At 34.8% G+C, this 16,393-nt stretch overlaps 1 protein-coding gene across 1 annotated transcript in view; it reads left to right on the top strand.

Moving 5' to 3' along the window:
• ryr3 (ryanodine receptor 3) overlaps positions 1-16,393 on the top strand; it is a gene marked incomplete at its 5' end in the record, with an annotated part of 151,678 nt that overhangs the window by 120,850 nt on the left and 14,435 nt on the right. The window contains 12 exon segments of the mRNA XM_083898806.1: positions 213-1,495; positions 2,089-2,141; positions 2,225-2,390; positions 2,501-2,587; positions 3,140-3,337; positions 3,450-3,580; positions 3,851-3,893; positions 4,081-4,208; positions 4,710-4,770; positions 4,909-5,055; positions 6,800-6,934; positions 7,777-7,933. Coding sequence (XP_083754932.1) covers positions 213-1,495; positions 2,089-2,141; positions 2,225-2,390; positions 2,501-2,587; positions 3,140-3,337; positions 3,450-3,580; positions 3,851-3,893; positions 4,081-4,208; positions 4,710-4,770; positions 4,909-5,055; positions 6,800-6,934; positions 7,777-7,933 — 2,589 coding nt within the window.

Here is a 16,393-nt window from a genome sequence, read left to right as displayed (position 1 = left end):
TCCTGCTCTGACTTTTCACCATTGTTGCTTTTTGTTAGTAGTGCTAGATCTGAAAAGGCTGTTTTTACATGAAAACATGGTTGTATGAATGTTGCAATGCATTTACAAAGAAATGAAAAGAGACAGGATATAAAAATCATGGTTGACTCAACATCTCAACATAATCTGAGATGATTCACTTCCTGAAATTAATGTTGTTCCTTTTTTGTCAGGCAACGTGGTGAATGGAACGATTGGAAAGCAGATGGTCGATACGCTCGTGGAGTCTTCTAACAATGTGGAGATGATCCTCAAGTTCTTTGACATGTTCCTCAAGCTGAAGGATCTGACCACCTCGGACAACTTCAGGGAGTACGACCCCGAGTGCAAAGGCATCATTTCAAAGAAGGACTTCCAGAAGTCCATGGAGAATCAGAAACAGTACACACAGACCGAGATCGATTTCCTGCTCTCGTGCGCGGAGACCGACGAGAACGATATGTTTAATTACAAAGAGTTTGTGGAGAGATTCCACGAGCCAGCCAAAGATATCGGCTTCAACGTAGCGGTGCTGCTCACCAACCTCTCTGAACACATGCCGCACGACTCTCGGCTCGCCACCTTCTTGGATCTGGCAGAGAGCGTCCTCAGCTACTTTGAACCTTACCTGGGTCGCATTGAGATCATGGGCAGCGCAAAGCGCATCGAGAGGGTTTACTTTGAGATCAGCGAGTCGAGCCGTGAGCAGTGGGAGAAGCCTCAGGTCAAAGAGTCCAAGCGTCAGTTCATCTTTGACGTGGTCAACGAGGGCAAAGAGAGCGAGAAGATGGAAATGTTTGTGAATTTCTGCGAGGACACCATCTTTGAGATGCAGCTGGCCTCGCAGATCTCTGAGCCCGACGAGGTGGAACAACCCGAAGAGGAGGAAGAGGAGGAGGGACACAGCATCCTTGATGAGCTGGCTGGAGAGGACGGAGAAGCCATGGAGTCAGCTTCCGCCTTCTCCAGCGCCTGCAGCGCGGTCAAAAACAAAGTAGCAAATATCCGTCAAATGTTTTCTGTTAAAAACGTACGCAAGCAGTTCAAGAAGGTCAAGAAACTGAGCATCAGGGAGATCATCACAGGCTTCTTCTCCTTCTTCTGGATGCTCTTCTTTGGCTTCTTTAAAGGAATCTACAGCCTCATCTTTGGTTTCTTCCACGTCATCTGGTCGTCCATGTTTGGCGGCGGCTTGGTGGAGGGAGCTAAGAACATGAAGGTGACGGACATCCTCGGAAACATGCCGGACCCGACCCAATTCGGCATCCACAGTGATGTCATAGAAGGAGACAAAGTGGAGGCCGTAGAGTCAGTGGGAAGTCTGGACGCAGCCATGGCACCGTCTGGAGACCCAGCAGAGGTGGACATGATGTTGGAGATGTTGTTGATGCCTAAAAAGGAAGGAGGGAAACACGTGGAGCACGGTCTGGGTGACGTTTCTGAGCTGAGTGGAGAAACCACCTCCGATCATAAAAAGGTTTGCAATTGTGTCATCTTCATCTGCTTTCTAGATAAGAATGTTTCAGCTTTAAATCTGCAGAATACCAAGATTACTTATGCCATAAACAGGCAGAAACCAAAGAAGATTTAGTAGAATTACATTTTGCTAACAACTTACATATAGCATGGTAAGTGTTGGGTACAAAACAAAGCACCCTACAAAATATATACTTACATAGCTGTACTTTAAAACGTGTTAAGTTCATTTTCCTTAAATGCATAATAAGCTGTTAGTCTTCTATTCACTTTATAGCTGCTAGTTTTTGGTCAAGATTTAGTTGAATTTACTTAGTTTTGGTTGATGGTTACCATTATGGGTAAATACACTTGTCAGGTACCAAAAAAGCTCTCAATAAATTGATCTATAAATTGTCTAAATTAGTTCATATGTACATAAGTTCATGTTTTTATTCATTACACTATTTTTTTTTTTTTTTTAAATGGAAAATTAGGCATGCTTTGTGGTCCACCTGCAATATCTTCACAGCCCACAAGGGGGCCTCCATCTCCACTGCTTCAGATAAGCATCACTGTCTTTCAGCTCATTTTATGTTTTCCTCTTATATGTAGAAAGCTGCTGCCCAGCCTGCTGAAACCACAGAGAATGAACCAGAAAAAGCAGAGTGAGTAAAAAATAATTATCATATATATATTTGTGTGTGTGTGTAAAAACAGAAACTGTAAATTCAAAACCATGATCACACAGCACAGAGAACCAGGAGAAAGGGGATAAGCCAAAGGAGGAGGAGGCCAAGGAGCCGGTGACAGAGGAGGAGAAGCCAAAGACCAGATCGAGTCAGCCTAAAGAGGCGGCACCTGCCTTCATGTCCAAAATGTTTGCTGTCCTGGATGTGTACCTCAACAAAATTGTGGTGAGAGCCCCCTGTTGACAAATTCTTCCTACATCAGCACTTATTTTTTTAATTGTTTTGTTTTTGAGACTCAGAAATATAAACTTGCTGTCTCTTCTTTTCCCCTGTAGAACTACTTCTCTCGTAACTTCTACAACCTGCGTTTCCTGGCTCTCTTTGTGTGTTTTGCCATCAATTTCATTCTGCTCTTCTACAAGGTAAATAACACACAAGCAACAGTCAGGTCTGTAGTGTTCAGTGGATTCATTGGTTTGCTGATACACTACATACATATAATTAAGATAATAATTAATAAGATACATGTCTTTTGAGAGAGGAAAATAACTAAAATGGCGTTGTAGGTTATCATAATTTGGGCTTTATGACAATACAAGACATATTTACTAACTTCTGTGGGAATTATTACATGGTTTTCTGCCATTTTTAGCCAAATTGAATCCAAAAGTAACATTAGAAAATGTATAAATGGTGAAAAATAACCATCAATTACATAAGTCATGAACATTACGATGACTTAAATACATCACCTTTCTCTTGATATTATAACTATTTCCAGAATACCTGGTCAACCTGGTTTTTTAGATGTTAAATTTGTGGTAACTCAATATTGATCAGGTAAAACCAGACTGCTTTTATCATTAGGTTCTAGTATTTTCTGTTGACAGTCAATAAAAACCTTAGATTTTATTTTGAAGGACAAATAAAGGAAAGAAATGCAAAAATGAAAACAAAATTGTGCTACTGTTTAGGTAACTGTTGAAACCGATGAAGAAGATGACGATGAAACCAGTTGGTCCGAGGAAGAGGAAGACGAGAACACGCTGTTTGACATGGACGAGTTTGTGCTTCAGGAAAGCACAGGCTACATGTTACCAACGCTGCGCTTCCTGTCCAAATTCCACACGGTCATCTCGCTCCTCTGTTTGGTCGGATACTACTGTCTGAAGGCACGTTGTTTTTAAATGATCATCAACACTCTCCGCTCTTGGCTGAGGTTTTGAATCTTTGCAGATGACGCCGTTGTGTCAGTGAAGTTTGTATTCATTTTTCTGCTTCCAGGTTCCTCTGGTGGTCTTCAAGAGGGAGAAGGAGATCGCCAGGAAGCTGGAATTCGACGGCCTCTACATCACCGAGCAGCCGTCTGACGACGACATCAAGGGCCAGTGGGATCGACTCGTCATCAACACCCCGTGAGTCGCTCCACCTGGATCATTAAAGCTGCAGTGGATGACTTTTACATGAAACATGAATGACTGTTACAGTCAAGCCATTTACTGGGACTCTGTATCGTCTGCCAAAGGGAAAAACTTCATACATATATTGAGCTTGTTACAGCATAAATTAGTATATATATATAAAATAAAATCATGTTTGACAAGTATATTATTGTAGTTATCAACGCTGATCTCCTGATTGTAGTCAGGAAAAGTCGTAAATTGTGTTTGTGTGTTTCCTTACAGGTCTTTCCCCAGCAACTACTGGGACAAGTTTGTCAAACGCAAGGTGAGAGAGAGTCAGTTTTAATTGACCTGTGACCTTGTGGAGCTGAAATGGAATTCTTAGACACAAAATGTCGATGACATCCTCTTCCATGAATCCACATCAGAGGATTGTATTTACGTTTGTAAAGGTGTTTTTCTCTGCTGTGAGAGTGTGACGATGATGACTCTCTCTTGTGTGTTCACTGTAGGTGATCAACAAATACGGCGACCTGTATGGAGCTGAACGCATCGCTGAGCTCCTGGGCCTGGATAAGAGCGCTCTCGACTTTGACCCCACGGTGGAGCTCGTAGAGAAGGAAGCGTCCCTCGTCTCCTGGTGAGAACAAACGCAGTCTTTATTCACCCAGTTCTTATTTTAAACTCCTGTGTCCAATTGTGTTTATATAATATTTGAGGTCTGTCAATGAGACGTTCATGTATTTGTGCAGGGACAGTTTTAAACCATTTTGTAGCTTTTGAATTTGTATCCTGCATTTGTTTTGTTGTCAAAGCACTTTATAAAAATGGGTTTTTTAATCTGCTACCGACAAAGTTTTTTTATTGTTTAAATTGGTTAAAAAAGTTTGAACATTACCTTGTCTGGAGTCTTTTAAATCTATGTTGAAATGACACTTGTTTCTGTTGTTTGTAAAGCACACTTGGGTTTAATGAAAGGTTCTATATACATCAAAGTTATTATCTAAACTTAAGGACCAAATGTTGTTCAAACATTCCTGTCATCTTAGCATGAAATGGGGCTTAAACAACCTTAAAATATATAGATTTCCATTTGTTTACTTGTAACAACATGTAAAACATCATGTTTTCTCTATAACAGGTTGAGCTCCATTGACACAAAGTACTACATCTGGAAAATGGGCGTGGTCTTGACTGACAATGTGAGTTCATTTACCGTGTACAAACTCTACTCTGGGCCACATTATCTATGAAAGTAATGTAATGTAAAGATGAAAAAATGGAATGAAAATACTGCACATCGCCTAATTTTAGCATTTGTCAAACTTGTCGTCTTGCAGTACTTCCTCTATCTGATCTGGTACACCGTCATGTCCGTGTTTGGACACTTCAACAACTTCTTCTTTGCCGCTCACTTGCTGGACATCGCCATGGGCTTCAAGACCCTCCGCACCATCCTGTCCTCTGTCACTCACAACGGCAAGCAGGCGAGTAGTTCCACCAGCAGAGGGAGCCAGAGCACACACAAAAACAGTCACTCCACATGAAATGTTGTTTGTTGTCCATGAAAAGCCATTTCTTAAATTAATAAGCTTCAAAGAGGCAGGGGAATTATTTAATGAGCTACTTTCAGGAAAATAGCTGTGATTGAACAGCTTCATTAATACGAATAATCTGCATCTACATCTGCCCTGAGACGGATAAACAAGCCGAGTCATGACTAATACTGAACACCATCGTAATCCAATCAATTAAGTAACTTCTGGGAAAAATAGGAAGGAGCCTTGAAATAGAAACGGTGGAAATTGACAAAGACTGACGGGAGAAGTAAACAGTCAGGAGAAAACACTTATTGGATTTAAAAACAGCAAACATTAGAGAGTGTTCTGCCACAGTTTAGTGTGATTAAATTATCTCGTGTTAAAAAGAAAACCTGATGAAAATCACAAATTAAATCCATTTTGTGACTTGTGCACAATTAACACTACAAAAGTCATGTCAGAAGTTATGAATTTTGAAAGGTCATAGCACAGATACTAGAAAACAGCCTTTAGGGGGCGTGTCTGATTGTCTGATTGGCAGATGGAAGCAGGCAGGTGGTAAAAAATACTTGGTTGTGACAGTGAATGCAGCGAACTCTGTGTATTTCTTCATACATATATCTATATATATATATATGCTATAACTGTAGGATGATGAAGAATTAAACTGCAGAGCAAAGACGTTTCTCTAATGATGTGAATTTGATTTCCTGAAGGTCTCTGAAGTCGATGAATACTAATGAAAGCGGCCTGAAGAAATTGTCAGTTGAGCTCCAGAGGCCTTTGATAACATTACTGCACACAACACAATAATATTCCTATGTGAATCACTCTGAAAAGACAGGAGAAGACGTACACTCTGACTGGTTCAGATGAAGGAAAACAAAACAAAATTATTATTATTATTATTGTGAAAATCGAAAAGGATTTTAGGAGGAGGAAAGACAATGGTGTTGTTGCAATAGGTGAAATAATGGTCAAATATGATGTTTTGCAGCACAAGGGGGATGGAAGTAAAAAAATAAAGAGATGAAAATGTAGGTGAAAAGAAAAGTGGAGCAGGAGAAATGTATGTAAACATGACACATGGATCATAGTTGATCAGTTTACAACAGATTTAATCTCATAGTTTTGATAGGTTGCTGATTTATGACATCATTTTCATAAACAGTGTTCTTGTGTAGTCAAGTTTTCATCATTTATAAACACCATTTTGACCAAATAAAACACAACAATAGTCAGTTAATCGCTTTATTTTTTATGTTTAACATTAAGAACAAATCAATAATTATACATTTTTTCCGCAGTGATTATTCATTTCATCAGTTTCTGGTGTTTAGTGTTTGAAATTTCTGTCGCCTGTGGAACAAAATACTGATTCACAGAAAGCAAACAAATCATTTTTAATGATTGATTTAATCACGGACAAACCCCGGCGACTGGTTTCCTGAATGCGTTTTTCAACCTCGGAAAGAATTTGAACTTGAATTCTGAACACATTTCTGACAAAAAAAGTGGTCCCATTTTTATAAAGGATCTCATTTTCATTATTGATCATAGTAACACAAAGCCTTTGTCATTGTGAGTTTTAAGCTTTTAGTCTTGGGATGATTTAAAGAACCAGAACCAGAAGAAATCAAGGAAACCTCTCTGTGGTCTTACATCTTGTCCCTCTGTGTCTCTCTCACAGCTGGTGCTGACAGTGGGTCTTCTGGCCGTGGTGGTCTATCTCTACACCGTGGTGGCCTTCAACTTCTTCAGGAAGTTCTACAACAAGAGCGAGGACGAAGACGAGCCGGACATGAAGTGTGACGACATGATGACGGTACTATTCTGACCCACTCCTGTCTGTCCCGTTCAAAAACCAGGAAAAAAAACCAATTGGTTGCGAGGGTCAACAAGGACGAACGTTAGGAGCTGAAAAGGATTCCTGAGGCTGATGGTTCTGAATGGTTTGGCTTTTATCATTGTGTGTGGGCAGCGAGTGAATACGAGACGGAGCAGAAAAGTATTTTTCCATTAGTGTCTCATTGTTGACTTTCTTTTCTGAGTTAGAAAATGACTTCATTATGTTCTCTCCAACTATTTATTGCCTCTTCAAGGACAACGCTGACGAGTGCTTTCCTGAATGTGTTTCCGACCTTTGAAAGAACGTGAACTTGAATTCTTGACTCAGTCATTATCTCTCCGCCGCACATTCTTTGCCTCTTCAGGGTTTTTTCTCTATTGACAAATTACTTGATGAATGAATTAGTGAATTTTGTCTGAAACAAATGTAAAATTATTATTATTATTTTTCTAAATTTAAATTAAATCAAGATTTGAATGTGTGGAGAAATTAACGTAGCTTTCAGCTTTGAAAAATGTGTGACTCAAGTAGCAGTTAGCCACCAGAGGGCGACTCCACGAGATGCAAAAATGATCTGGACATCAATGAGGAAAATTAGCTTATTTATATCACAGTCAAATTCCAGCTCTTCTTCAGTAGAACATAATCTCAAACTTGTAAATTATGTTATTATTAAAAAGTAAAAAAGACAATAAAGTATGACACATGCTCTACGCCGTAGATGCAGACCCTTTAATCTTAAATATGATTCCACGTTGACATAAGTAGCTACAGTATAAGATTTCTCTGATGATGATTTTTACTTTTCCTCTCGTCAGTGCTACTTGTTCCACATGTACGTCGGCGTCAGAGCCGGAGGAGGAATCGGAGACGAGCTGGAGGATCCAGCTGGAGATCCATACGAGCTTTACCGCATCCTGTTTGACATCACCTTCTTCTTCTTCGTCATCGTCATCCTGCTGGCCATCATTCAGGGTAACTGCACGCTTTTCACACCTCTGTGAACTGACTGACATGGATCACAATTTGGACAACATGGTATAGTATAACATCTTTGTCAAATTTTGGATGAAAAAATGCATTTAAAAAAAAATTCTCAAATTTTGGACGACATAGAATAGGGTATGACGTTTTTGTCAAATTTTTTCTTCAAAAAAATGGTCAGATTTTGGACGAAATAGTGTAGTATGACATTGAGGTCGACGACATAGTATAGTATGACGTTTTGGTCACATTTTGGGCTTAAAAAAATGTATTTCAAATTTTTTCGATTTTGGACGACATAGTATAGTATGTCGTTTTTGTCAAATTTTGGACCAAAATATATATTTTTTTTAAATGGCCAGATTTTGGACGAAATAGTGTAGTATGACATTGAGGTCGACGACATAGTATAGTATGAAGTTTTGGTCACATTTTGGGCTTAAAAAATGTATTTCAAAATTTTTTTCGATTTTGGACGACATAGTATAGTATGTCGTTTTTGTCCAATTTTGGACCAACATTTTTTTTTCAAAAAAATTGTCCGATTTTGGACGAAATAGTGTAGTATGACATTGAGGTCGACGACATAGTATAGTATGAAGTTTTGGTCACATTTTGGGCTTAAAAAAATTCATTTCAAAATTTTTTTCGATTTTGGACGACATAGTACAGTATGTTGTTTTTGTCAAATTTTGGACCAAATATATATATTTTTTTAATGGTCTGATTTTGGATGAAAAAGTGTAGGATGACATTGAGGTCGACGACATAGTATAGTATGACGTTTTGGTCACATTTTGGGCTTAAAAAAATGTATTTCAAATTTTTTCGATTTTGGACGACATAGTATAGTATGTCGTTTTTGTCAAATTTTGGACCAAAATATATATATTTTTTAAATGGCCAGATTTTGGACGAAATAGTGTAGTATGACATTGAGGTCGACGACATAGTATAGTATGACATTTTGGTCACATTTTGGGCTTAAAAAAATGTATTTCAAATTTTTTTACGATTTTGGACGACATAGTATAGTATGTCGTTTTTGTCCAATTTTGGACCAAAATATATATATTTTTTGAATGGTCTGATTTTGGATGAAATAGTGTAGTATGACATTGAGGTCAACGACATAGTATAGTATGACGTTTTGGTCACATTTTGGGCTTAAAAAAATTCATTTCAAAATTTTTTCCGATTTTGGACGACATAGTATAGTATGACATTGAGGTCGACGACATAGTATATTATGAAGTTTTGGTCACATTTTGGGCTTAAAAAAATTCATTTCAAATTTTTTTCCGATTTTGGACGACATAGTATAGTATGTTGTTTTTGTCAAATTTTGGACCAAAATATATATATTTTTTGAATGGTCTGATTTTGGATGAAATAGTGTAGTATGACATTGCGGTCGACGACATAGTATAGTATGACGTTTTGGTTACATTTTGGGCTTAAAAAAATGTATTTCAAAATTTTTTTCGATTTTGGACGACATAGTATAGTATGTCGTTTTTGTCAAGTTTTGGACCAACATTTTTTTTTTCAAAAAAATGGTCAGATTTTGGATGAAAAAGTGTAGGATGACATTGAGGTCGACGACATAGTATAGTATGACGTTTTGGTCACATTTTGGGCTTAAAAAAATGTATTTCAAATTTTTTTTCGATTTTGGACGACATAGTATAGTATGTTGTTTTTGTCAAATTTTGGACCAAAATATATATTTTTTTTAAATGGTCAGATTTTGGACGAAATAGTGTAGTATGACATTGAGGTCGACGACATAGTATAGTATGACATTTTGGTCACGTTTTGGGCTTAAAAAAATTCATTTCAAAATTTTTTCCGATTTTGGACGACATAGTATAGTATGTTGTTTTTGTCAAATTTTGGACCAAAATATATATATTTTTTTAATGGTCTGATTTTGGATGAAAAAGTGTAGGATGACATTGAGGTCGACGACATAGTATAGTATGACGTTTTGGTCACATTTTGGGCTTAAAAAAATATATTTCAAATTTTTTCGATTTTGGACGACATAGTATAGTATGTCGTTTTTGTCAAATTTTGGACCAAAATATATATTTTTTTTAAATGGCCAGATTTTGGACGAAATAGTGTAGTATGACATTGAGGTCGACGACATAGTATAGTATGACATTTTGGTCACATTTTGGGCTTAAAAAAATGTATTTCAAATTTTTTTACGATTTTGGACGACATAGTATAGTATGTCGTTTTTGGCAAATTTTGGACCAACATTTTTTCTTCAAAAAAATGGTCTGATTTTGGATGAAATAGTGTAGTATGACATTGAGGTCGACGACATAGTATAGTATGACATTTTGGTCACATTTTGGGCTTAAAAAATTCATTTCAAAATTTTTTCCAATTTTGGACGACATAGTATAGTATGTCGTTTTTGTCCAATTTTGGACCAAAATATATATATTTTTTGAATGGTCTGATTTTGGATGAAATAGTGTAGTATGACATTGAGGTCGACGACATAGTATAGTATGACATTTTGGTCACATTTTGGGCTTAAAAAAATTCATTTCAAAATTTTTTCCGATTTTGGACGACATAGTATAGTATGACATTGAGGTCGACGACATAGTATAGTATGAAGTTTTGGTCACATTTTGGGCTTAAAAAAATTCATTTCAAAATTTTTTCCGATTTCGGACGACATAGTATAGTATGTCGTTTTTGTCAAATTTTGGACCAAAATATATATATTTTTTTAATGGTCTGATTTTGGATGAAATAGTGTAGTATGACATTGCGGTCGACGACATAGTATAGTATGATGTTTTGGTTACATTTTGGGCTTAAAAAAATGTATTTCAAAATTTTTTTCGATTTTGGACGACATAGTATAGTATGTCGTTTTTGTCAAGTTTTGGACCAACATTTTTTTTTTCAAAAAAATGGTCAGATTTTGGATGAAAACGTGTAGGATGACATTGAGGTCGACGACATAGTATAGTATGACGTTTTGGTCGCATTTTGGGCTTAAAAAAATATATTTCAAATTTTTTCGATTTTGGACGACATAGTATAGTATGTCGTTTTTGTCAAATTTTGGACCAAAATATATATATTTTTTAAATGGCCAGATTTTGGACGAAATAGTGTAGTATGACATTGAGGTCGACGACATAGTATAGTATGACATTTTGGTCACATTTTGGGCTTAAAAAAATGTATTTCAAATTTTTTTACGATTTTGGACGACATAGTATAGTATGTCGTTTTTGGCAAATTTTGGACCAACATTTTTTCTTCAAAAAAATGGTCTGATTTTGGATGAAATAGTGTAGTATGACATTGAGGTCGACGACATAGTATAGTATGACATTTTGGTCACATTTTGGGCTTAAAAAATTCATTTCAAAATTTTTTCCAATTTTGGACGACATAGTATAGTATGTCGTTTTGGTCACATTTTGGGCTTAAAAAAATTCATTTCAAAATTTTTTCCGATTTTGGACGACATATTATAGTATGACATTGAGGTCGACGACATAGTATAGTATGAAGTTTTGGTCACATTTTGGGCTTAAAAAAATTCATTTCAAAATTTTTTCCGATTTCGGACGACATAGTATAGTATGTCGTTTTTGTCAAATTTTGGACCAAAATATATATATTTTTTTAATGGTCTGATTTTGGATGAAATAGTGTAGTATGACATTGCGGTCGACGACATAGTATAGTATGACGTTTTGGTTACATTTTGGGCTTAAAAAAATGTATTTCAAAATTTTTTTCGATTTTGGACGACATAGTATAGTATGTCGTTTTTGTCAAGTTTTGGACCAACATTTTTTTTTTCAAAAAAATGGTAAGATTTTGGATGAAAAAGTGTAGGATGACATTGAGGTCGACGACATAGTATAGTATGACGTTTTGGTCGCATTTTGGGCTTAAAAAAATTTATTTCAAAATTTTTTTCGATTTTGGACGACATAGTATAGTATGTTGTTTTTGTCAAATTTTGGACCAAAATATATATTTTTTTTAAATGGTCAGATTTTGGATGAAATAGTGTAGTATGACATTGCGGTCGACGACATAGTATAGTATGACGTTTTGGTTACATTTTGGGCTTAAAAAAATGTATTTCAAAATTTTTTTCGATTTTGGACGACATAGTATAGTATGTCGTTTTTGTCAAGTTTTGGACCAACATTTTTTTTTTCAAAAAAATGGTCAGATTTTGGATGAAAAAGTGTAGGATGACATTGAGGTCGACGACATAGTATAGTATGACGTTTTGGTCACATTTTGGGCTTAAAAAAATGTATTTCAAATTTTTTTTCGATTTTGGACGACATAGTATAGTATGTTGTTTTTGTCAAATTTTGGACCAAAATATATATTTTTTTTAAATGGTCAGATTTTGGACGAAATAGTGTAGTATGACATTGAGGTCGACGACATAGTATAGTATGACATTTTGGTCACGTTTTGGGCTTAAAAAAATTCATTTCAAAATTTTTTCCGATTTTGGACGACATAGTATAGTATGTTGTTTTTGTCAAATTTTGGACCAAAATATATATATTTTTTTAATGGTCTGATTTTGGATGAAAAAGTGTAGGATGACATTGAGGTCGACGACATAGTATAGTATGACGTTTTGGTCACATTTTGGGCTTAAAAAAATATATTTCAAATTTTTTCGATTTTGGACGACATAGTATAGTATGTCGTTTTTGTCAAATTTTGGACCAAAATATATATTTTTTTTAAATGGCCAGATTTTGGACGAAATAGTGTAGTATGACATTGAGGTCGACGACATAGTATAGTATGACATTTTGGTCACATTTTGGGCTTAAAAAAATGTATTTCAAATTTTTTTACGATTTTGGACGACATAGTATAGTATGTCGTTTTTGGCAAATTTTGGACCAACATTTTTTCTTCAAAAAAATGGTCTGATTTTGGATGAAATAGTGTAGTATGACATTGAGGTCGACGACATAGTATAGTATGACATTTTGGTCACATTTTGGGCTTAAAAAATTCATTTCAAAATTTTTTCCAATTTTGGACGACATAGTATAGTATGTCGTTTTTGTCCAATTTTGGACCAAAATATATATATTTTTTGAATGGTCTGATTTTGGATGAAATAGTGTAGTATGACATTGAGGTCGACGACATAGTATAGTATGACATTTTGGTCACATTTTGGGCTTAAAAAAATTCATTTCAAAATTTTTTCCGATTTTGGACGACATAGTATAGTATGACATTGAGGTCGACGACATAGTATAGTATGAAGTTTTGGTCACATTTTGGGCTTAAAAAAATTCATTTCAAAATTTTTTCCGATTTCGGACGACATAGTATAGTATGTCGTTTTTGTCAAATTTTGGACCAAAATATATATATTTTTTTAATGGTCTGATTTTGGATGAAATAGTGTAGTATGACATTGCGGTCGACGACATAGTATAGTATGATGTTTTGGTTACATTTTGGGCTTAAAAAAATGTATTTCAAAATTTTTTTCGATTTTGGACGACATAGTATAGTATGTCGTTTTTGTCAAGTTTTGGACCAACATTTTTTTTTTCAAAAAAATGGTCAGATTTTGGATGAAAAAGTGTAGGATGACATTGAGGTCGACGACATAGTATAGTATGACGTTTTGGTCGCATTTTGGGCTTAAAAAAATATATTTCAAATTTTTTCGATTTTGGACGACATAGTATAGTATGTCGTTTTTGTCAAATTTTGGACCAAAATATATATTTTTTTTAAATGGCCAGATTTTGGACGAAATAGTGTAGTATGACATTGAGGTCGACGACATAGTATAGTATGACATTTTGGTCACATTTTGGGCTTAAAAAAATGTATTTCAAATTTTTTTACGATTTTGGACGACATAGTATAGTATGTCGTTTTTGGCAAATTTTGGACCAACATTTTTTCTTCAAAAAAATGGTCTGATTTTGGATGAAATAGTGTAGTATGACATTGAGGTCGACGACATAGTATAGTATGACATTTTGGTCACATTTTGGGCTTAAAAAATTCATTTCAAAATTTTTTCCAATTTTGGACGACATAGTATAGTATGTCGTTTTGGTCACATTTTGGGCTTAAAAAAATTCATTTCAAAATTTTTTCCGATTTTGGACGACATATTATAGTATGACATTGAGGTCGACGACATAGTATAGTATGAAGTTTTGGTCACATTTTGGGCTTAAAAAAATTCATTTCAAAATTTTTTCCGATTTCGGACGACATAGTATAGTATGTCGTTTTTGTCAAATTTTGGACCAAAATATATATATTTTTTTAATGGTCTGATTTTGGATGAAATAGTGTAGTATGACATTGCGGTCGACGACATAGTATAGTATGACGTTTTGGTTACATTTTGGGCTTAAAAAAATGTATTTCAAAATTTTTTTCGATTTTGGACGACATAGTATAGTATGTCGTTTTTGTCAAGTTTTGGACCAACATTTTTTTTTTCAAAAAAATGGTAAGATTTTGGATGAAAAAGTGTAGGATGACATTGAGGTCGACGACATAGTATAGTATGACGTTTTGGTCGCATTTTGGGCTTAAAAAAATTTATTTCAAAATTTTTTTCGATTTTGGACGACATAGTATAGTATGTTGTTTTTGTCAAATTTTGGACCAAAATATATATTTTTTTTAAATGGTCAGATTTTGGACGAAATAGTGTAGTATGACATTGAGGTCGACGACATAGTATAGTATGACATTTTGGTCACGTTTTAGGCTTAAAAAAATGTATTTCAAATTTTTTTCGATTTTGGACGACATAGTATAGTATGTCGTTTTTGTCAAATTTTGGACCAAAATATATATTTTTTTTAAATGGTCAGATTTTGGACGAAATAGTGTAGTATGACATTGAGGTCGACGACATAGTATAGTATGACATTTTGGTCACGTTTTGGGCTTAAAAAAATTCATTTCAAAATTTTTTACGATTTTGGACGACATAGTATAGTATGTCGTTTTTGGCAAATTTTGGACCAACATTTTTTCTTCAAAAAAATGGTCTGATTTTGGATGAAATAGTGTAGTATGACATTGAGGTCGACGACATAGTATAGTATGACATTTTGGTCACATTTTGGGCTTAAAAAATTCATTTCAAAATTTTTTCCAATTTTGGACGACATAGTATAGTATGTCGTTTTGGTCACATTTTGGGCTTAAAAAAATTCATTTCAAAATTTTTTCCGATTTTGGACGACATAGTATAGTATGACATTGAGGTCGACGACATAGTATAGTATGAAGTTTTGGTCACATTTTGGGCTTAAAAAATTCATTTCAAAATTTTTTCCAATTTTGGACGACATAGTATAGTATGTCGTTTTTGTCAAATTTTGGACCAAAATATATATATTTTTTTAATGGTCTGATTTTGGATGAAATAGTGTAGTATGACATTGCGGTCGACGACATAGTATAGTATGACGTTTTGGTTACATTTTGGGCTTAAAAAAATGTATTTCAAAATTTTTTTCGATTTTGGACGACATAGTATAGTATGTCGTTTTTGTCAAGTTTTGGACCAACATTTTTTTTTTCAAAAAAATGGTAAGATTTTGGATGAAAAAGTGTAGGATGACATTGAGGTCGACGACATAGTATAGTATGACGTTTTGGTCGCATTTTGGGCTTAAAAAAATTTATTTCAAAATTTTTTTCGATTTTGGACGACATAGTATAGTATGTTGTTTTTGTCAAATTTTGGACCAAAATATATATTTTTTTTAAATGGTCAGATTTTGGACGAAATAGTGTAGTATGACATTGAGGTCGACGACATAGTATAGTATGACATTTTGGTCACGTTTTGGGCTTAAAAAAATTCATTTCAAAATTTTTTCCGATTTTGGACGACATAGTATAGTATGTCGTTTTTGTCAAATTTTGGACCAAAATATATATATTTTTTTAATGGTCTGATTTTGGACGAAATAGTGTAGTATGACATTGAGGTCGACGACATAGTATAGTATGACATTTTGGTCACATTTTGGACTTAAAAAAATTAATTTAAAATTTTTTTACGATTTTGGACGACATAGTATAGTATGTCGTTTTTGTCAAATTTTGGACCAAAATATATATATTTTTTTAATGGTCTGATTTTGGACGAAATAGTGTAGCATGACATTGAGGTCGACGACATAGTATAGTATGACATTTTGGTCACATTTTGGGCTTAAAAAATTTATTTCAAAATTTTTTCCAATTTTGGACGACATAGTATAGTATGTCGTTTTTGTCCAATTTTGGACCAAAATTTATATATTTTTTGAATGGTCTGATATTGGATGAAATAGTGTAGTATGACATTGAGGTCGACGACATAGTATAGTATGACGTTTTGGTCACATTTTGGGCTTAAAAAAATACATT

Source organism: Microchirus variegatus, assembly GCF_963457635.1.
Source record: "Microchirus variegatus genome assembly, chromosome: 12".
Classification (NCBI taxonomy): domain Eukaryota; kingdom Metazoa; phylum Chordata; class Actinopteri; order Pleuronectiformes; family Soleidae; genus Microchirus; species Microchirus variegatus.
The sequence above is the reverse complement of the archived record's forward strand: the minus strand, read 5'-3'. Positions and strand labels throughout refer to the sequence as shown.